This window comes from Xiphophorus couchianus, chromosome 3 (assembly GCF_001444195.1).
Source record: "Xiphophorus couchianus chromosome 3, X_couchianus-1.0, whole genome shotgun sequence".
Lineage (NCBI taxonomy): Eukaryota > Metazoa > Chordata > Actinopteri > Cyprinodontiformes > Poeciliidae > Xiphophorus > Xiphophorus couchianus.
The window spans coordinates 15,714,830-15,736,092 of record NC_040230.1 but is presented as its reverse complement, the minus strand read 5'-3'; the positions used below and the strand labels follow the sequence as shown (position 1 = coordinate 15,736,092).

Sequence of the window (21,263 nt, the reverse complement as noted above, 5' to 3'; positions counted from 1 at the left end):
AAATGGCTCAATGCTTGAATGCATAATTTTATCACTCATTTTTGGCTCATTTTCACAAATTACTGAAATATTAATAACCCAGTTACATTTACCTCAGAATATTGACTCAGCACCAGTGGTCCCGGCATGTCTGATGCATTTAAATTACACTTTATTGTGCATAAAAGTTTCAATATTGCATCAAGACAGTCCACCCTAAAATGAACTGGCATGTTTAGGCCTTACATAAAAGTATAAATCCAGTGCAATGTTTATTTTTATTACCATTACTCATATTTAAGCTCATATTTACCCATTCACATATTTTTTGTTGCTTGAACAATTTTTATTTATACATTTAAAACACCCGATCTGTAATCCATTAAAATAACAGCAACTTAAGTGTACAAACATTGTCAATATGGTAGCAAAAGCTAGAGGTAACAATGTAAACCACTTTCTCCACAATTATTACATTTTTATCGCTTTATTACAACTATTTTTATCTCTTGTAACAAATATTTATTAACAAGCATTTTTTAAAATCATTTATGTCTGGAGGTCATCTTAAGCCACAGAGAAATCCCAACCAAAACTCAACAGAGTGCATCAAACATGTCGGTAAAGAGGAGTGTGAGGAGATAGCTACTGCTTACACATGTGCCATTAAGTGCTATGTAATGTGCAGCTAAGGATCCAAACAGGAAAACATGGAGGCATGAAGCTTTCAAGCTACAACAATAGATAGATTTGAAACAATAAAAACATAGCTGGTCATAAAAAAAAAAAGAATCAGAGCATCAATGATGAAGACCAATAAAGAACTGGTTTAAATCTGAATACATTTAAAGGAGAAAATATACATTGTAAGCTACAAGGAACATAATGAGACATGAGGTTTAATGAAGCAGTTCAGCTAATGAATATTTCTACAAACACCATTTAAATCAATCAGAAACATAAACTGATGTTTAAAAGCAGAAGAAATGTTATAGTTGAGCATTTTCCACAGTTTCCGTGAAAAAAAAAAGGCACAAATGCAATCCAGGTTTTTCCTACTTTCACAAAGCAATATATCTTTTCCTTTTTGTGTGAAAAACACCCATAAAGTGTCAACGGCAAATCAACAGCAGCAAAACTACTAACAGTGCAGCTCACAAGGCGCAGCCAGCTCTTTCAGTCGCCGTCGCTCCACTGAGGTCGCTCTGTATAGACCAGTGTAAGTGCATCGATGTGAAGGCACGACGTGCTTCCTCCAGCATTAAAGCTCTCAAAGCTCCCAGCCTCCTCTCACTCAGTCCTGTGGCCCAGCTGTGTGGTGACCAGCATGTGGTAGACTCCCTTCTTTGCCAGCAGCTGCTGATGCGTCCCCTGCTCCACCACCACGCCTCCCTGGAAGACGGCGATGCGGTCGGCGTTCCGGATGGTGGAGAGACGGTGCGCCACGATGATGCATGTTCTGCCTTTGCTGGCCTGGTCCAGGGCGTCTTGCACCACCTGCAACGAAATGAAGGTACATCTGGCTCAGTGTTTTCAAGTTTTGGTGTGTCTTTTATGAACTGATGGAGGTAAGGTGATTTTATTTATATAGCACAATTTTAGCAGCAAGGCGATTCAAAGTGCTTTACATAAAGAAAATCCAAACAAAATAACAAACCAAAGGAAAGAAAAAGAATCAAATATTACAGTATATAAATTTCTGTCATTAACCTAGAGCTCTGTCTCTGTTTTTCTTTCCTATACAAAGTACATCTGGCCCCTAGTTTCTGTGTTTTTTCTGTTTTCAAATCATCATTCTGGAAAAAAACAACAACCTATCATCACAGATGAGTTCCTCCTTTTAATCATACAAGTTGGTTTTGATAAATGGCCGGCTGATGCAGAAAAATGGTTCTCTCTTTGCTGATTGATCTGACAGCAGGCCACACAGCAGGTCAATTCAGATTTTATGCTAAAACTCAATTGTTTTTGCTTGCATGGTCGTACGTACTCCTATTTTTAATTAAATGCACCCAGACTTCTTACGTAATTCCTGTTCGCTGTCACCAAGTGCTGGCTAAGGAGGGCAGATTTCTGCAAAGTCAACAACTCGGGGCAATTAATTGGATCTCGATCTGACAATATCATATAATACAACAATTTTTTCATTCAATAGATTTTGATGCAGTAGTTCCCTATGGACTTTGAATGGGTCAGGAGTCCACTCCCGCTGTACTACTGCACATGTCGGCACAATGAAAATGAAGGTTAGTCTTATCTTAATATTAAGAAAAAGCAGTTTTTCCCCCCAAAGCCTGGGATATTTACTATATTTATTTGCAGTTCCTGCACTACTTTATTGTTCCTAGGCACAGCAGGGATCAATAACTTGTGTATTATTATTAAGGACACACTTTAATATTGTTATATGAGAAATGTGTTCCTTTGAAAGCCAAGAAAAAAAAAAATCTCTTTTCTAGCTAAACAATCACACTTTCTTGCATCTTCACTATTGATTTTGTTTGCCAAGCTGCTTGGAGATCATTTAGTAACCTGAAATCCGGTGACAGAACAGAAAGGACAAACCTTCTCGCTCTCTGTGTCCAAAGCAGAGGTGGCCTCGTCCAGGAGCAGCACTTTCGGGTTGCGGAGGATGGCCCTGGCGATGGCCACTCGCTGCTTCTGACCGCCGGACAGCTGAGTCCCCTTATCGCCTGCCTGAGTGTTGTACTTCTGCTCAAGCAGACAGAAACAGAGCGAGCGGCACGTCAAGACGTTAATACAGACAAATTCGTGGAAGCAGCTTCCTGTAATCCAGTCTCATGTTCTCAGGAAATTTATGTTGTGGGAGTGAAAGGAAGTTTCCTTCCTGGAGCATATTTTGTCCTAATTATTGAAAACAGCTTAGACTGAGTTTAAAGCTGAGTGAATAAAAAGTTGACAAAAGGCATCATCTGGTAAATTACAGCTTTAAATCTGGTGCTGACAGTTCTCCATTTGTAGATAATGGATCCTAAACCGTAAATTAATAATTATTTTGCAGTACAAAAACATAATCGGTGAGCGTGACTACTTTCAGGTTTATAGTCTTTAAAAGTTTGAACGTCAGTGTAAGTCAAGAAGGGTTTTTATCCATTTCTTAAATGAAACACAGATTTTCAGATTAAATTTCAGATTTAATCATTGAAAACCAGAAATAATAGGTAATAATGAACACATATTTCCAAACCTGAGAAAATATGATCAAAACCACATATTTATGTAATAAATCAGAACTTTAAAACCTCCTATATCATGACAGAGATTTTATCTGATGGACCGGAGACCTTTCAAACTTCATAAAGATACGTCCTTGATAAGAACTGCTAAAAATTATCTCAGATTTTTGTTGCCGCTTTAAAACGTTTCCTAAATAAAAGTCCTTTAGAAAAAACTATCAGTCTATTGTTTCAGGTTGCATCATACTCTGTTCAGATAAACTTTCCTCCAGACCGCCTCAGTTGTTTCTGCCTTATCTGAAGCTGAAATTCTGTTTCACAATCATCACAGTTCATATCTCTGCCTGCTGATCATATATTAATATACAGTCAATAAATTAGAACGTGAGTTCAGACGAAACTCGTTTGCCAAATTAAAAAGTTATCTTTAGAAAATAACAGTCGATAAGCAGGTATCGCAGAAATACATTTCTGTACTAAAAATTATTTTATGAGACTGCTGTAATATTCTAGTCAGATTTTTTAGCTGCAGGTGGAAAAGCATCACAATTAACAGAAATAAAGGATTGAAAATATCTGTCTGTGATTAATTAACCTGTATAATGTGTTTCACTTAGTTGAGCAACTAAAATAAATAAATAATATTCCAGTTTATATAATATGACTGTAAATCTTTTGCCACACTAAGACGATTAAAGGATAAAAAAGGCGTCGCGTCAAACCAATCCTTAATCCTCAAACTACTGATGATGTGTTGCAACTTTCAACAATGTTGGTGAGTGACTAGTAATTTGATGCATATAAATGTTTTTTTGTTGTAAATTGCCTAAATTATTCTCAAAACCAAAATAAAAAATATAATAAAAAAAAGTCGTAAAAACAGGAAAAACACAGTAATATCTACTTTAATGTCTTCCTATATATTTACTGTAGTGAGTATATAAAATTTTGCCAAATCTGTCAAATAACCATGAAATCAGAGTAATCATCAGTTTGCTTAATGTGCATTTAATTCAGGATTATTATTCTTGAAGCCTGCTGTTTTGTAACAATATGCCATTAAGAATATTTTTCTTAGTATATTAATAAAACCTTTTTTAATATCTCAATTTTTTTTTTAAATGTATTTGCCATTATATATTTGGCAACATATATTTCTTGTTCTTTGACAGGAATAAAAACTGATGTATTTTAACATCTGTTGAAGGAGTAACACCACATATCAAGTGACTTGTGTTCATGTAGCGTCGGAGGAGCATCACATTTCTGATCGAGTTATTTTAACCTCTACCTGGACTGAGAGGAGACGGGCAGAGGGATAAATCTAGGGAAGTCCTGATGTTGGTTGTTCTGCTGTGTTGATCTAAAATGAGCTGAATAAACACATTTACCTGAGGCAGTTCATTTATGAAGTTATGAATGTTGGCGGCTTTGGCAGCTGCCTCTATCTCCTCCATGGTCACTTTGCGGGTGTTGTCTCCGTAGGCGATGTTTTCCGCTAGCGTGCAGTCGAACAGCACCGGCTCCTGGGACACGATGCCAATCTGAGATCTGAGCCAGCAGATGTTCAGCTGTTTGACGTCGATTTTGTCCATCACCTAGAGAGCAGAGCAAAAAAAATGAAGATACTTTAAGGTTGAATGTAGTGGAATAAAAGTCAAAAATACCGACGAGTAAATCTACTTAAGTGTACTCGAGTACAGTAACAAAGCACTTATATTTCATTACATCCCACTGTCTGAAAGCCATATATTGTTGAATTTTCCAATGCTTGTGATCTCAGATTGATTTCAGACTAATTTGTTTTGTATTAAGGGACATCATAGTTATTTTGTCAGCTTTACAAGACGGTTCTTCTATTTGGTGTAATCTGATCTTCTCAGCTTTCATCTATGATTTATTAAATTGTTAGTTGTGGTAAAAATGTATGTTATTAATGACTATCTTTTAGAAGATTATGTTACTTATGAGTCATTTTAAAATTTAATCTGTCAAGCTTTCAATGTTTACAGAAAACATTTTCTCTATTACAGTTCCTAATAATTTACTAAAAAAGGGGTAAGGTTGTAACATTTCTAAAAAGCTTTCTAACTATTATATCTAATTTAATCTTTTCTTTTGGGCTAAGAATAAAACAATAGCAGTTGGCGTTAACAGCAGCAGATAAAAGTAAATGCTCCCCATCTGAACTCCATAAATTGTTTTCTCTTGTTTCATAGATTAAGGTTCACCTGCTAAATTTACCCTGTAATCTCTCAATGAGCCATAAACACAGAGTGCAGCTAAACATTAACCATCAACAGGATGAGCCGGCTGGTTGCAGGGCGGAGGTGTGTGTTCGGTCCTCACCACTCGGCCCTCTCTGGGGTCGTAGAACCTCTCCAGCAGCTGGATGGTGGTGCTCTTTCCACAGCCGCTGCTCCCCACCAGGGCCAGAGTTTCTCCCTTCTTCACGCTCAGATTCAGGCCTCGCAGGATTGGGATGTCAGGCCGCGACGGATAGTTAAACTTCACACTCTCAAAGCTCACGTTACCATCAAATGTGTCCTGGGGTCAGAGAGAGAGGAGGCGTTGCGTGACAATGGGTTTGCTTAGAGGCCTGACTGTACTGTGAGTGCGGTTCGGTGGGTGTGTGTGGCTTGGTGTCCTACCGGCTTGTCTCCCTGCTCAGACAGATTGTCGATCTCAGGCTCTTTGTTCAGCAGCATCAGCAGGTGGGAGGCGGACATTTTGGCCTTGGCGTAGTTCGGAGCGAAGGAGTTGGCCTCGCCGACGGCCATGGCTCCGAACAGAACCGCAGAAATCACGCTGAGGCAGGCCAGCAAAACACACATTAGAGTGGTAAACTGTTCACAAAGCCATCACTGGGGTGTGTGTAACAGGGTTTTATCTTAACATTATCGATGTGAAGTTTGTCAAAATTTGTTTGTTTATTCATTGAATTAATTTCGTTTAGTCAACAAGGCAGTAGGTGGTTACCATAGCAACCCGTAACCGACAGCTCCTCCCCCTTTTTTTCTGCTGCTGTTTGTAACTGACTTAGGATCAGCTCTGTGTTTTCTTTACAAGTATTATATTTTAGACAAATCTCATCATATACAGTGTTTCATGAGTAATTTTGCTATGTTTTGTATGGCTATAGCTATATTCTGTTTTTTTTATTGTTTCTTTTGACATTAAAACAGAAAATTCTCATTATTCTGTGATTTCACTAAATGAACTAATCCTGATAATATTTAAAACAATTTAGTCATAATTAATCAACAAGTGAGAACTAAATCATATTGTTTTACACAGCGTTTGATTTCACCTGTAAATGTTTTCTGTCAAGTTTCCTAGAAAGGCCGTTTTGGTTTTTATAATCAAATGGTTTGCCTCAGAGACTCCAACATGAGAGGAGTTAATATTTATAGTTTTTTGTGGTCGTACAGTTTAGTGAACTTCAGACTCTCTCTTTAGATAACAGGCACAATATGAATGGGGGTAAACTGCTCCATAACTGTATGATCCCAACACGTGTTTGTATGTGCAGTGAATCACCACAAGGACAAGTGTAATGATTAACGCCATGAAAGAGTCATCTAGTTTGTCTAGATATTCTCAATTGAGGAACATTTTTCTGATCCTAAGCTGACATGATGAGGAGATAGGACGTTACTCACAGGAATACTCCCTCCACATCCATCCTTCCTTGTATGATGAGCCAGGCTCCGAATCGAAAACAGGCTGCGTAGGCAAAGTAGATCATCGCCTGGGAGAAGGAGAAGGTGAAGCCGTGCACATGGGCCTTTTTCTGAGAGTTCCTGTGCAGAAATTAAGGGAAAGTCAAGTTCCTGATGAGAAATGTTCAGCTTAAATTATATCTGATTAAATATCTGGACTTACTTATAAGGAACTACGAGATTTTCCTGATACAAAGACTCAAATTTTGGCTCTCTTGTGAGAGAGGCAACAGTACGGATGTTCTCTATAGCCTCTGTGGCTATCTGTGGATGAAGAGCATAAAATACATTAGTCTCATCACAGAGTCTGCAGTAACTTTTACAGAAGGTCAATCCCCACCTTTCCAGCCTTCTCCAGCTCCTTTTTGTCTTCGGCTGCATGTCCAGTGAGCATTTTCATCTGAACGGCTCCGGCCAGCGCAATGACGGGCACCACGGCCAAAATCAGCAGCGTTAGCTCCCAGCCGTACACAAACGCCAGGATCACACCGGTGCCGAGGTTGGCGATGTTCTGGGCGAAGGTTGCCAGGCGCACTCCTGACGCCTGAGGAATAAGAAACAATAAGAAAAGAACATCGGGGATGTTAGCTGTGGATCACGGATACAAACGAGCTTGAGGAAGCTGCGACTCACCCCCTGTACTTGGGCTGCGTCTGTAGCCAGTCTGGTGGTGAGCGCCCCGGTACTGTTTTTGGGGCTGTCAAACCACCCAAGATCCTGCAGCACAACAACGATAAGACTATAATAAGACCTGTCACAACAACAACTTTGGCAGGAGAATAAATTATTCCAGAAGTTATTTTAATAAACGATAATATTGATGTTTGGGGACCATCTAAGTAATATCATGTAATGGCAAAATAATGCAAGAAAACATTATCAAAGATTAACAAACTTTAAATTCAAATGAACAGTGAATATCCAAAATAAATAAACAAAACAGAAACAAATGAGATGAAATATGAATAAAATTGTCCGTCAAAAAAAACAACAAAAAACTGCTAGTTGAGACCAAAGCACCACAATGAAGCCTTTCGACATCCAGTTTTTAGTAGAAAGACAAAATAACGATAAATTATACAGCTCATTAATCACCAATTTATTATTTATTGCAACAGGCCTATCTATCTATCTATCTATATATTGTATAAAAAGGTTTTTTTTATCCTGAAAAATGCAGAAAAATTAAATGAAATCTTGCTTAATGTTTTACTTGTAATACAGGTTAAAATAGGTAACAGCAATAGGTTTCAATAGTAAAAATAGGATGCTATAGCACAAAAACCTCTATACAGATGGTCTATAGTTTGGAAATATACATGCTTAATGATTCACAAATAAAAAAAGACTTGCAAGCCCACCATTACTACTATTCTAGATTCACAAGACTGACTGATTTAGCTCAAATTTACATGGCAACAAGATTAATGTTTCATTCAGCTTGTGCACACACCTGTCTCATCATGGACTTGAAGGCACCAAGCCTCAGCTTCAGGGTGAGAATTTCTCCAGATTTTCCAAAACAGAATCCCTGGAAAGAAAACGCGATCAGATGTCAGAGTCGTGCCAGATGCATTAATTAATCATCAGTTGCTCTGCAATCTTTATTTAGTGTTGGAAGGTGCAATGCTGTAACATGAAACTGTGCGACATCCTGATCGGGGTTAGGGTGACATTTGTGTTGCAAGCTGTGGGTTTTGTTTACAGAGTGGATAGAGTGGCTGACTGAATCTCTGTGTTACACATGTTAACGGAGTCGTTCACATGTACAATCATTATGAACAAATCATATAGCACAGCAACTGGTTTGGTTGTTTCTTTTTTTACTGAAGCATCTTTTAGCTTTGATATTGAAACAAGTGGAATGTTTTGATCTTAAAGGATTTAATTTGTTTGGATTTCCGTTATAGTTTCTGTACAGCGATTTATTTTATATGCTCTTTTCTTGCTCCTCACATTCAAATTTGAATTGCGAGGAACAATTGTTCATATTAATACAGCTTTATTACTGGCTCTAAAGTAAACAAAGAAGATTAAACCAGCCTACCATTGTGCTTGTGTCCAGTGAGAACAAAAGCCAATGAGTGTGTGACTACCTGTAGAAACATGGTGAAAAAGCAAACAACTCCGATAGCGACAAACATGAGCGAGAAGAAGTTTGATCTTTCTCTGACAACTTCTAAATCTGGCTCTGCAAACACCTAGGAGGAAATCAAAACAGTCAATTCACTACAAAGTTTCCAGACGATATATAAAAATAAAAACTTACTACAGAACTGGCAGCGACTTACAGTGATAATCTTGGAGAAGAGGACGGCAAACAGAGGCTGTATGGCTCCGTTTATTGTGGCACAAATCAGTCCCACCAGAATATAAGGCCACTCAGAAGCATTGAGGCGCAGAACCCTAAAGAACGACACCATGGGGACGGCCTCCTCCTGCAGAAGAAAATTTAAAAGTTTGAGGTTTGAGGTCTGGTAGATAACAAGAATCAAAGCTGAAGTTTATTAACCGAATGTCTTATTCTTCCTCTGCAGAAATGTAAACAAGGCTCACTTCTTCTGCTTTGTCCTCATTGTTCTTTCCCTTTTCTTTTTCTCCTTTCTCTCCAGCTGAAGCAGCGAACGAGGATCCTCTTGTAGACTTCCTCCTCAGCAGCGTAGACTCTCTCATGGGGTCTTTCACAGGACTTTTCTCACCTGGGGACAGCTCGCCTTCATCCTCATCATCCTCTGCTTTCTGAAAGGTCTGCAAAGAGGACAAAGAAAAACCACAATGAACTTAATTTACCAGAGAGCATTTGGAGAAACCAGGAGGTGTTTTCCTATTACCTGCATGGTGACCAGCGTGTGGTAGACTCCGTGTTTCGCCATCAGGTCGCTGTGAGTGCCCAACTCTGCAACTTTACCCTGCTGGAAGCCTGCAATCACGTCGGCATTTCTGATTGTTGAGAGGCGGTGAGCCACAATTAGTGTCGTACGACCCAGTCGCACCTGCGCACCCAAAGAGATTGAAAAACAAATGTAAAAAATAAGGTCCTCAAATCAAAGATCGGAGGTCCTCTCACCAGTCATTTTGATGATTGCACATTGCAGAAGCTGTACCTTATCCAGTGCAGCTTGAACAATGGTCTCGCTCTCAGCGTCCAGCGCAGACGTGGCTTCGTCCAGCAGAAGGATTTTGGGGTTGCGGACCAAAGCTCGAGCAATCGCAATCCTCTGCTTCTGTCCTCCGCTCATCTGAGTCCCTCGGTCACCGACCAGGGTCTCAAACTTCTGCTCAAAAACATAAAATCTCCACATTAGCAAAAATATGTGCAGAGTAAATTAGTAATGTTGCTGAAATGGTAGCAAAACTCAAGAGTTTACATCAGGAAGGTTCATGATGAAGTCGTAAGCGTTGGCTTCCTTGGCAGCTTGTTCGATCTCCATCTGCGTCACGTCAGGCCGCCCGTAGCGGATGTTCTCGGCGATGGTGGTGGCGAACAGGATGGGCTCTTGGCTCACCACGCCGATCATTCCCCTCAGGTAGCTCACGTTAAGAGAGCGGATGTCGTGACCATCGATAGATACCTGCAACAATCAAAAACAGAAGATTCTCACCCACAGTTATGAGTTCGATCTACTCACTGACTACATTTTGTTGAGTAGTATTATTCTTTTGAACCATTACTAGAAAAAGGGTTTTAATTAAATATGTACCAACAAACAACCACAGTACTGATGTTAAAGTGAAAATTCTGGTACAAACTTCCTTGTCCTAGTTTTATTTTCCATCTGCTGAGCATACAAACTACATTACAGGAACATTTATGGAAAGACCACTGTTTAAAATTACATGTCGCCTGCTGTAGCCATGGTTACCAAAAATATGTATTATAAAAAAGTCTCATAGAACATCCTGCACATATTAAAAATATCATGTGAATTTTACAGAAAACAACAATATGGCTGAATCATTTTAGAAGGGGTAGGAATAAAAATCAAAGCCATTAGATTTTGCTTCACCCTTATAGATTTTTACTGACGCATATCAGCAAAAATGCAACTCCGAAAAAATGTGGTAAATGGCTCCCAAATATTACAGTCTTCCTCTAAATTTGGACTATTTTTAAACTAACTTTACTTCCAAAGGATTTTACGTGGAACTTAATTTACCATCACCTGACAAAATCTTTAGAAACATGACTTACAAATCCTTCCTGAGGATCGTAGAACCTCTGCAGCAGCTGGATCGTCGTGCTTTTACCACATCCACTGCTGCCCACCAGCGCCATGGTCTGTCCACTGCTCACACTTAAACACATTTCATCTAATACCTGGAGAAGACACCAATGTTAGGTGTGTGATACAGTTTGAAATTACATTTTTTTTTCATTTGTTTTACCAGGAAGAAGAAAAAAAAAACGTATCAAGATTAAAAATCTAATTTACAAGCGTGTCTTGGGCTTTTAAATTATTGTCAAAGGTTAGGAACCAACCTTGACATCAGGCCTGGACGGGTAGCTGAAGTGGATATCTTTGAACTCTATGTTTCCTTTGATGAAGTCCGGCTTAAAGCCCGTCTGTGAATAGCTGTCGATGGCTGGGTTCTGTGGAGAAAACAGCGTGTAAAGGTTTGTAGTTTGTCCAAACCGGGATAAAAAAAATATTCCTATAATAACCTCAAACAAACAATAGGAGGAAGGCTGTTTGCCTTCCAGGTTAGGGGGAGCATGTTTAACTCGACCAAATGTTTATTTCCACAGTTCTTTGTGTTTTGACTTCTTTTCTTGATGCAGTAAGACTCAAACACATGCAAAGATTATCCTCTGCCCTGCTTTGCAGCTGATGAGTGTTCAGCCTCAGCCTTCATCAACCCCTGTTCTTTCAAAGCTCGAGACATTTAAGCTTTTTTTGTTTCATGTTTTCAAAATGTCCAACATAAATCTCAATACACTTTTTTTCACTTATTTCTAGCCCAGTTCCTGAGCTAGAAAGAGTTCTCAAAATCTTTTCAAAAGAATTTGAGAACTTAAAAAAAATAAAGCTTGTTAAAACTTTTTTTTTTATAGTGCTGCATGTGTTGGTAAACTGCAAATGTTTTATTGGAGGCTCACCTTTGTGATTACATAGTAAAACTTATCTATAAGTCACCTTTGTACCTTGCAATAAAATGGACAAGGAATATTTTTCAGGTCCCTCTTGAAAATGAGATCTAGATCTCAACGGGGTTTACCTGATTAAATAAAGGAATAATTTAGAAAAAAAATATATATATATATAAAAACAACATAATATTTCAGACTTGTATCAACATGCAAACACTTAATGGTCAGTGATTTGGAGCATGAATGCATCACACACAGCAAAATCACAAATAACTATCTAAACAAGCTGCTTATTTTACATAAACATGTATTAAAACATTTTTTATTCAAATATTAAGGTTAAAATACATACTACTAATATAACAAATAAAAAAGGTGGGTTAATATTCACAGTGTGGATGTGAATTTACTGAGTTCAGGTACAATAAACTGAGCCACAGCTGTGCTGCTGCAGCCGAATGACCTGCAGCTCCTCCTCTGAAGCAGCAGGCGATCCAATTAGAGAAAAATCCTTCACATCATTACAGTTCGGCCTGTCGGCTGCTTCAAAGCCGCTCCACAGAGTGCCAAAGTCCAGCAGAGCACATTCAGTGATAAAATCTGACAACTCTCCCGCAGGAGAAAAATAAAAGTGTGCTTTGGGTCATATCCGTTTCGTTACTCACATGATCGATGATGCTGTACACCTTGTAGGCGGCTCCGCGGGCGCTAGCAAACGTCTGGATGTTGGGAGAAGTCTGCCCCATTGCAAACACTCCAATAATCACAACAAAGAACACCTAATAAAAGGCAATGTTGATACTGGCTTTAACAAAAGCGTCTTTAGTCCATAAAGGAGCAAATTAAATGATCCAAAGTGTGTTTACATACAGTGAGCACAGATCCAATGGTGTACTCATTATTCAGGATGAGGGTACTGCCGTACCAAAAGGCCAGAGCGTAAGACAGGTAGATCATCAGAAAGGTGAATCCCATGGCGATGTTAGCAGAGATCGCCTTTCTTATCCCCATTGACTTAGCATCCTCCAAGTTCTTGTGATATCTGAGATACGGCAGACATGCCCAGAGCCGGGCATGGAAAGGAACAAAAATGCACAAGTGAAATCAGATTGCAATGAAACAGAAGCACAACAAATGCAGCATCAGTGTCTGCACAAAAGGGTTTTATCCAGTTACAGCTTTTCCCTGCTGACTCTATAATCATTTACCACACAACATTCATACACAGATGTTTTACTTTGTTCAACAACAAAAAAATACTCCAGTTCCTCCCCAAAATCATGCTTTTAGATGAAACTGCAGCTGCTGTTTAGCTTCAACACACACGCAGACACACCTCTCGATCTCCTTCTTTTGTCCGCTGAAGGCATACACTGTCCTGATGGCGGAGAGCACTTCCTCCGCCACAGCGCCGGCTTTGGCATATGCACTCTGCTCTTTGGTTGTGAAGTTCGCCAGCAGCTGTTCAAGCAGGGAAAGAAGTGAGATGAGAAGAATATCAGAAAGAAATACAGAGTTCTTCTTTTTTTTAGATTCAGTAGAACAGCATTTCACAACCTTATGTTAAACGCTTCACTTATTTAACTGAGGAACTAGAAGTTGTGAATCAGAGGCTAGCGTCAGTATTGCATTTTCCACCTGAAATAGTTATAACCTGACGTTAGAGCAGCCTTTAAGTCTAAACAGGGCAAGGACAGGAAACACCCGGTCCAAAATGAATTATTTTACATCATATCAGGGCTATTATATCATATATTTTCCTTTTGATGACCAAGCAACCAAATATATTACTTTAACTTTTAATTCATGTTTACTAGCTAAGGGAAAACAGAATGTGACGCTTCTGCTGTGAGATTTTTTCTAAACTTGCAATATAAATAAACCTGTCAATAGAAGAAATAGGAACACTGTTTCCCAAATAAAATGACCAAAGAAATAAAATCCCTACTTAGAGAGCTTACATTACCGTACCTTACTGAAAAGTGCAGCTGAGATGCCCAGAGCCGGACTCACAGCCAGGATGACGAGGGTGAGTTTCCAGCCTTTGGTGAAACCGATGATGAAGGCTGCGATGAAGCTGCTGAAACTTTGAATCAACATCCCCACCTTGTCACCAATGCCCTCTTGGATTTTGTAGACGTCACTGCAAATGAGAACAGAACCACCGAGTTCACCAACAACCACCAGAGTAATGTAACATTCCCACTTCACAGACCTCTACACTGCTTGTATGGGATGGGCATGAAGCTGTGTGTGTGATTTCTCTGCTACCCACTCTGTGAGGCGCGTGTTGAGCTCTCCCGTCTCGTTGACATCGAACCAGCCGATGTCCTGCTGCATGATTCTGTGGAAAAACAGCTTGCGGATGAGCTTCACCTGCCGTCCGGCCGCCAGCGTCCAGAGGGACACCTGCAGGTAGGCGGCAATCAGCACGACGGCTCCCAAGATGGAGTAGTAGATGGCAAAGCTGGGAGAGTGGACACACAAAGCCTGACTTAGAACTGGATTTGGACACAATTCCTTGCAGTCGAGTTGGTTATATAAAATCTTACGTCGTCATTTCCTTCTCTAAATCGCTGAACATGCTTGGTGGGAATGAGGTATCTGAAAACAGAGATTGTACATGATTAGCATTGCCTCTGTAATGTTCTCAATTGGCTAAAAGAAAATCTATAAATAAAAAAGTAGAGATTTAAACAAATTTCACAAAATAAAAAGTTTTTTTTTAAGTATACAGAAGAATAAAGAAAGCTAATTCTGCTTTGTTCATGTTTTGGCTGATGATATTTGTTGTGGCGACTTACTGCTATTAGCAACAGAAGTCAAAACTAATGAATTTCTCTTCATTTTATTAGTTAAACCTCAAAAAGGAACATTTTCCCTCATTTGTACTTTACAGAAATATGACCCATTAAAAAGGTTAAGAACAGGATTTGTCACTTGTACCTCCCCTCCGGTCTTAACAGAGATGGTAGAGCGCAGAAATCAGCAACAATGTAAACCAAAGAACCATTTTTTGCTCAGTGCAATTAGGAATTTAACAGCAAATGTAAAACAGATAGGAAATTAAAATTAAGAAAAACAGTAGGTTGAATTCCTTGGTCAAACTTGTAAAAATAAACTGCAACAAACCTATCAAATGGTTCAGAAATTAGAAATTCCAAATATAATGTGAAATAAATAAAGCAAAGTATATAATTAGGCTGAATAGATCTGTCCTTTATGGACCACATTGTCCATAAAGATATAAATCTAAAGTTATTTTTCAAAAAAGATATTGGTCTCTGCCATGAATAGGCCTGTTACAATAAGTTTTACTGAGAGATAAATTGTCCCGGAAGTTATCGTGATAAACGATAATATTGTTGCTTTGAGACCATTTTCAAATATTATCATGGCAGTAGTATAGTAAGGCAATAACAACAAATAAAATGAATTGCTGAGTTTCTGTAAACAAAATTGTCCTTAAAAGAAGTGGCTAATTGTGCCCAATGAGTCAGACTGAAGATTTTTGTCACATTTGCGATAAATCATGTAAATGAAAATGAGCAAGTTTATTTTAATCTATTGTGTGATTAATTGATTTATTCCTTATTGCGAACACACTCACTGGAGTAGTTTGCGGTGATGTTGGGTATGGCGCTGTTAACAAGACTGTCCGTCATGTCTCCGAAGACGATGCACATGAGAGGGAGCACGACCCCATTGGCCACGGCCATCACAGTCCCAATGAAGATCATCAGGATGTCCGATCTGTCTGCAAACCTGAACTGCACAAGAAACAGAGACATCAGAGGTCCTGCGGGGGGGCGTTATCCGAAAACAGCAGGAGACCGGCGGAGTGAAGCTGAACAACAGGAGGATGTAATGCACTCCCATCCGATCTCCAGCTTCCCCTCGAACTGTACTTTTCACACACTGTCCTGTTATGCTTGTAAGAGCACACCTCATGCAGCCTCGGCTTTAACACGAGTTTTTATGTCTTTCATTTCACTCTACTCTCAGAAACTGGATTTTTACTGTTTTCCATTCACACACACGTTTTAATCGACAGGAAATAAAAACTGAATAACTGTTTTACAGATGAAGACACTTTTCCTCACAGGAGGGGATCAGAGGCGCTTACCACAGAGAGTGGGCCGACCATGGGCTCCTTCGGCTCCTTTTCCTTCTTCTTTTTCTTTTTACTTTTCTTTTCATCATTCTCTTCTTTCTCACTGCAACAGTTCAGCACAAAAGATGTTCTCTAACAAATCGGCTTTTTATAAAATCCTGCTTTATTCCTGAAGCATCAAAAATCTGATTTTGCCCTGAAGAAGGTGGACAATAATTTGTTATGGAAAATTATAATTTAACATAAGTCCAAGTTTCTAAGCTGTTTATCTGCGTGATCGATTAAATATTTCAAAATCCTTCAGCTTGAACAAAGTGTTCTGGAAAACGGATACAAGTTAATTTTTAGAAAATTGTAAAAGGCTTAATATTAGATTCTGCTTTATTTTACATTTTTATCAATATCACTGTCACTTTAAAAGTGCAGATGACTTTCAACTATCAAGAAAATATCCTAAAAACATTGTTATACTACATTTTTAATGACATGTGTGACAAAACCATGAGTGTGAGTGCAGAGGTTGACTTGAATGTGCGTATGTACACAGAAGAAGAGCATATAATATTGTTAATTTCTATCCAGATTATTCTCTATTTGGATTCTATGTATTAGTTATTCATTGAATCAAACAGATTATTGTGTATTTCTTTGCTCTGGTTAAGGGAAAAATAATATGATGGGTAAACTTTTCTTTTATTTGTTTCCATTCCTAACACAGCTCCATGTTTTATATTAAAATACCAACATTTTTTTTTTCTGAACTTGGTGGATATAAGTTCTCTTATTTTGTACATTGCTCACAGAATAATCTGAGTATTACATTATATCTTAATGCATGTCTGCATAGTTTACAGTTCTTATAAAAACTGTAACTGATCTAGTCCTCAGCTGGTAGAATTAGTGACTCTGACTTCTTCTAATTTATGCATTTTGATGTTAATGTAAAACTTTCTGCGAATTGCTTAAATGCCTTCTTGGACAGGTCTTCATTGAAAAAAAAAAAAGCTAACCTCCAGGATAAGGATTAAATAAAATATTACTTTAAATATAAGCATCCTAATCTTTGCTGTAATCAATCATCTTTTCTCCAGTATATCTTTAAAAACGTGAGTTGTATCAGTAGTTCAGCAAACAGGGAAAAAACTGCTCATGTAAAATACAAGAAACAAAATAAATCTTAGAGTTATAGGTAGTAAGGTAAAAAGAATTAAATAGAAACATGTTTTTATTACCCCAGACTTCCATTTTGAAAATGTTTGACTTCGGACTTCATTTCCATCTCGCTTTCCTTCCCCATGTTTGTCCTGTCAGAGGAAGAGGAGCCTGTCAGTTTTTCCAAACGTAAACACCAACCTCATCATGTTTGGTATAAACTAACCTAAAAAAAGAAATTTTAAGTGGTGTGGTTCAGCTTGTGTTTATACACAAACACAAGCTGTTTATATGAAAGTACATCGCAGGCATTTACTTTAAAACAGAAGAGAAATCGCGTTTTATCCCACAATTCACAGCATGGAGCGGTGTCTAAATTTAAGGTGGACAGGAGCAGACCTACCGTGTTCCAGCCGCCTTCCTTCCTCTCTCAGAGCCTTCTGACTATTTCAATACGAGATGATCACAGTAAATGACGTCCCTCCTCTTCTTCCTGCGCTTCCTCCTTCTGCTCCCTCCTCACATGGCCAAGCAGCTTCTACAAATGAAACCGGCCCCGTCTCTAAATGTTTGCCTCCCTCTCAGCTTTGGCTCAGGCGGGTTTTGGGCTCCTATCAGTCGGACAGCCTCGGAGCTTCATTGATTTATTGCTTAATTATTGATTTGCTCTGTCAACAGCGGCTAGGGGCGTGGATCCAAGCTGCACTTGTCCCAGCTTTGGTTTTTTAAAGGACACCTTAATAGTTTGGATAATTAATTAACCATATTGTAAACGTCTCTCCTCATACTCCTTAAGGGTGCTGCTATCCACATGGAAATACATCTAAATCGATTTTAAATATAATAATTTCACAAAAATGGCACTTTTAAGTTTTACTAATCAAGCATGGTGATAATACAAAAAAAGCCATATACTTAAAGTGTACAAAGTAAAAGTTGTTCCACTTTATAGTACACTTCAAATTGTGATTTTCTGCTATTTAAGTGGTACAATTAAAATACATTAGTAGAAAATTATTTGTCACAAAATAACATGTTTTAAGTCAAAACAAACAAACTTTAAGTATACTGATGATACTTATATTTATTTTTCACATTTAAGTTTCCCTTTATTACAAAAAAACTGACTTTTTATTTGCTTAGTTAAAATTATTGTATGTTTTTTTTTTGCTTCCTGTTGAGCAGGAAACAAAAAGTCCCACTCAAAGGTATTTTATCTGATTTAGCATCATGCATTACCTTTGTGCAGTATTTTATTACCTGTTTTACAGTGTTTTGTAAGATAAAATAAAATGGATCCCTATATCCTATTTTAAAATTGCAACCAAATCATTTCTTCAATTATTGTCTCCACTGGTTTATGACACTAAAATTACCCATAACTGTAATGTCGTCATAGTGGAGGACAAAAGTCAAGCCTCAGTTATCAAAAGCATCTCAGCTTCACAGAAAGTAAGATCCTCTTACTCTTAAAAGGTTGTAACTTCATCGCTCCTTAAACTCTGACTCTGTGTGAGTCACAGATAAGAAGCGCCATAAAGCAAAAACACTTTACCTTACATTTTTATAAGCACAGATGAGCAGTTTTACATGCAGTAATTAGGCAAAAGTGGGGGACAAAATGATGTATTTTATGGCGTAAACTACATTTGAATTGCACTCTTCTTCTGCAGTGTGACACAAAGGTCGTCATGTTCACAACGGGGTCACGATTTCGCCTTTTACCTTTGCTTCCTGTCACGACCTCATGAGAAACTTCCGTGGTGTGGTTTTGTTAGCGCTTTGATTCGAGCGCGTGGCCCAGCTCTAAAAACGTCAGACGGTTCTGAAACTAAACCCACATACAGAATCTTTACTACAACATGTGAATACAAAATGATGATGGAATGGTTTTATTTCCCTTTTTTTTAATGAGTCGTGACAAAAGTTCACTTTGGTGAGAACTCAAACAACTCAGAGTTTTAGTATAATTATTCTGTTCTCTCAGACATTGTCTAGTCATCCTGAGCACATTCCTCGCTCTGTTACCAAGGTTCATGTCTCACCTGCTCCACTTGCCACTGATCACCTCCCCAGCTTTTAAACGCCAGTTAGTTTTGTTTATTTCTCATCTGTGTTTCTATTTTTGATTAATTTCTTGTTTATTTGTGCTCAGTTTTGTTTTTTTGTTGTTTGTCTTTGCCTCCACTTGATTTACTCTGTATCAGTCTTTCCTCAATTGCTCATTTGTGTTTAGATCTGTCTTTTGTTAAATCTTGTGTATTTATTTATTTTATCATTTCTGTTTACTGTTAGAGTTTGTGTTAATCTTCCTCTGCTCTTCTCGTGCCATCACTCTTTCTCTCCCTCAGCCTGCCTGTTTCGTCTCCACTCTTAGCTGCATCCTGTTGCTAATCAGCCACTTGTTCTCTGTTATCAAGCTCCTCAGTAATAAAGATCATCATTCTTTGTTGCTCACTGCTGATTTCTTTTGCTTCCTTGGTTCCCTGTCTTGTTACTCCTTCCATGTCTTTTGTTCCTTGTCTGTTCTTTGCTGGGATTCCTTAGTTATTTTAAGTTCCTTTTTTATTATTTTTATTAAGCACTTCATCACCTAGTCGCTACCTCAACCTGGTTTGAATATTGGGTCCAATAATCACCAAAAACATGACAATCTTTCAGACGTTTCACACAACAGCTTTTGGCCCATTCCTGAAATTGAAGCATTTGGTGATGTTAGCAAGGTCAATTGTTGCACTAGATTTAAAAATACCTCTGGAACAAAATCAGTCAAATGTCAACCACATCTGATGTTTAATTACAAAATAAAAGCACGGCAACTTAGGGAGGAAAAAATAAAAACGTTTTATTTTAGTAGGCTTTTATTTTGAAATTAAACATCAGATTTGGGTGATATTTGCTGGTTGTGTTCTAGAGGTTTCCCTATACCACCCGGAAGTGACAGAAGTTACTGGAAACAGAAAGTTTTTCAGCATTGTGTATGTCAAATTTGGTAAAACTAAAATTCTCAACGTGTTATTTTAATAGGCTTTTATTTTGAAATTAAACATGCGATCGGGTTGACTTTTGACTGGTTTTGTTCTAGAGGTGTCCTTCTGCCACCCAGAAGTGACAGACGTCGCTGGAAACAAAGAGTTTCTCAGCATTGCTTAATGTCCCCAATTATTTCCGACACATTATTTCTTTTTGCAACTGCATAAATACAAAGTCTAAACTTGAAGCCGCTGGAAATCTACTTGCAGTAGATCAAACATGAACGGGATGTGAGCTTTTACTCTGAAAGGAGCTCGTAAATGAGGTTGCCTAAGGTCTTGTGTCGTGACGCAGGTGAAAATCAAGTGCGGTGTGGATTGACTGTCATTTTGAAAGAGGCGGCCAGTTTTACCGCAGTACAATACTAACATCACGTTGTTGTTGAGCGTATATGTCTATTTATTCAATACTGTAGCAGCAAAACGGGGTTTTAAATTGAAAATTTTGTTCACATATAGTTTTCAATAAAATTAATTAACCAGTTAAACATTTTAATCGAGTCCCAGCTCTAATCTTTTTAAAATAAAATCATGCCTGCTCCTTGTAAGCTATTGTTAGTGAACAACATGTGCCATTTTATGACACGTGATCACTACTTTGCTAGAGACAAAATGAATATATCCGAACCTTTAGCGTGTTTCTAATCCCAGTGGGCTACTGCATCCGGGCCAGTAAAATATCCAGACTTTGTAGTGGCTGTCATATTTTCCGCTCGCCTTCCGGTGTTCGTGCTTTAAATACCTGAGTTATTTTTACACTCTTACAGTGGAGTCATTTTTTAAATTGGAAACTTAAACTTAATATGTGGCTCCAATGTAACTTTGCTGTGTACACAAATATTTAAATTGCTTTATTATTAATACATCTTTGTGAATATTCCATGTTGTTTCAACAACAATTTGGCAAATTATCTGATCTGAAGGATCAGATAATTTTTTTTTACTATATAATCAAAAATAAAGAAAATATGTAACTAA

At 38.2% G+C, this 21,263-nt stretch overlaps 1 protein-coding gene across 2 annotated transcripts; it reads right to left on the bottom strand.

The window, feature by feature from the left end:
* Positions 1-7: 7 nt before the first annotated feature.
* abcb4 (ATP-binding cassette, sub-family B (MDR/TAP), member 4) lies at positions 8-17,857 on the bottom strand. Of its 2 annotated transcripts, XM_028012231.1 has the most exons (29): positions 17,657-17,856; positions 17,480-17,568; positions 17,334-17,405; positions 16,114-16,204; positions 15,598-15,757; positions 14,540-14,591; positions 14,263-14,454; positions 13,959-14,130; positions 13,324-13,448; positions 12,858-13,029; positions 12,653-12,766; positions 11,379-11,489; positions 11,091-11,216; positions 10,267-10,470; positions 10,003-10,173; positions 9,730-9,891; positions 9,455-9,646; positions 9,190-9,336; positions 8,995-9,099; positions 8,352-8,429; positions 7,532-7,615; positions 7,239-7,442; positions 7,062-7,162; positions 6,839-6,979; positions 5,828-5,984; positions 5,526-5,723; positions 4,568-4,774; positions 2,545-2,691; positions 1,270-1,476 (listed from the first exon to the last, which is right to left on the bottom strand). In XM_028012231.1, exons 3-29 carry the CDS (start codon positions 17,396-17,398, stop codon positions 1,270-1,272), a joined length of 3,885 nt encoding a protein of 1,294 aa, XP_027868032.1. In that variant the 5' UTR covers positions 17,399-17,405; positions 17,480-17,568; positions 17,657-17,856. The 2 variants fall into 2 exon arrangements, with proteins under 2 accessions (XP_027868031.1, XP_027868032.1); XM_028012230.1 differs by lacking the exon at positions 17,480-17,568 and having other exon boundaries at positions 8-1,476; positions 17,657-17,857.
* Between the last annotated feature and the right edge of the window lie 3,406 nt (positions 17,858-21,263).

What these genes read in the sequence shown, in the direction of transcription:
- abcb4 (XM_028012230.1), bottom strand. Translation starts at nt 17,398, where the DNA reads ATGGGGAAGGAAAGCGAGATGGAAATGAAGTCCGAAGTCAAACATTTT. An exon ending in ATGAGGACAAAGCAGAAGAA is followed by an intron (nt 9,337 to 9,454) that starts GTGAGCCTTGTT and finishes TTTCTTCTGCAG; the next exon opens with GAGGAGGCCGTCCCCATGGT. An exon ending in TCAAGTCCATGATGAGACAG is followed by an intron (nt 7,616 to 8,351) that starts GTGTGTGCACAA and finishes GTTGTGCTGCAG; the next exon opens with GATCTTGGGTGGTTTGACAG.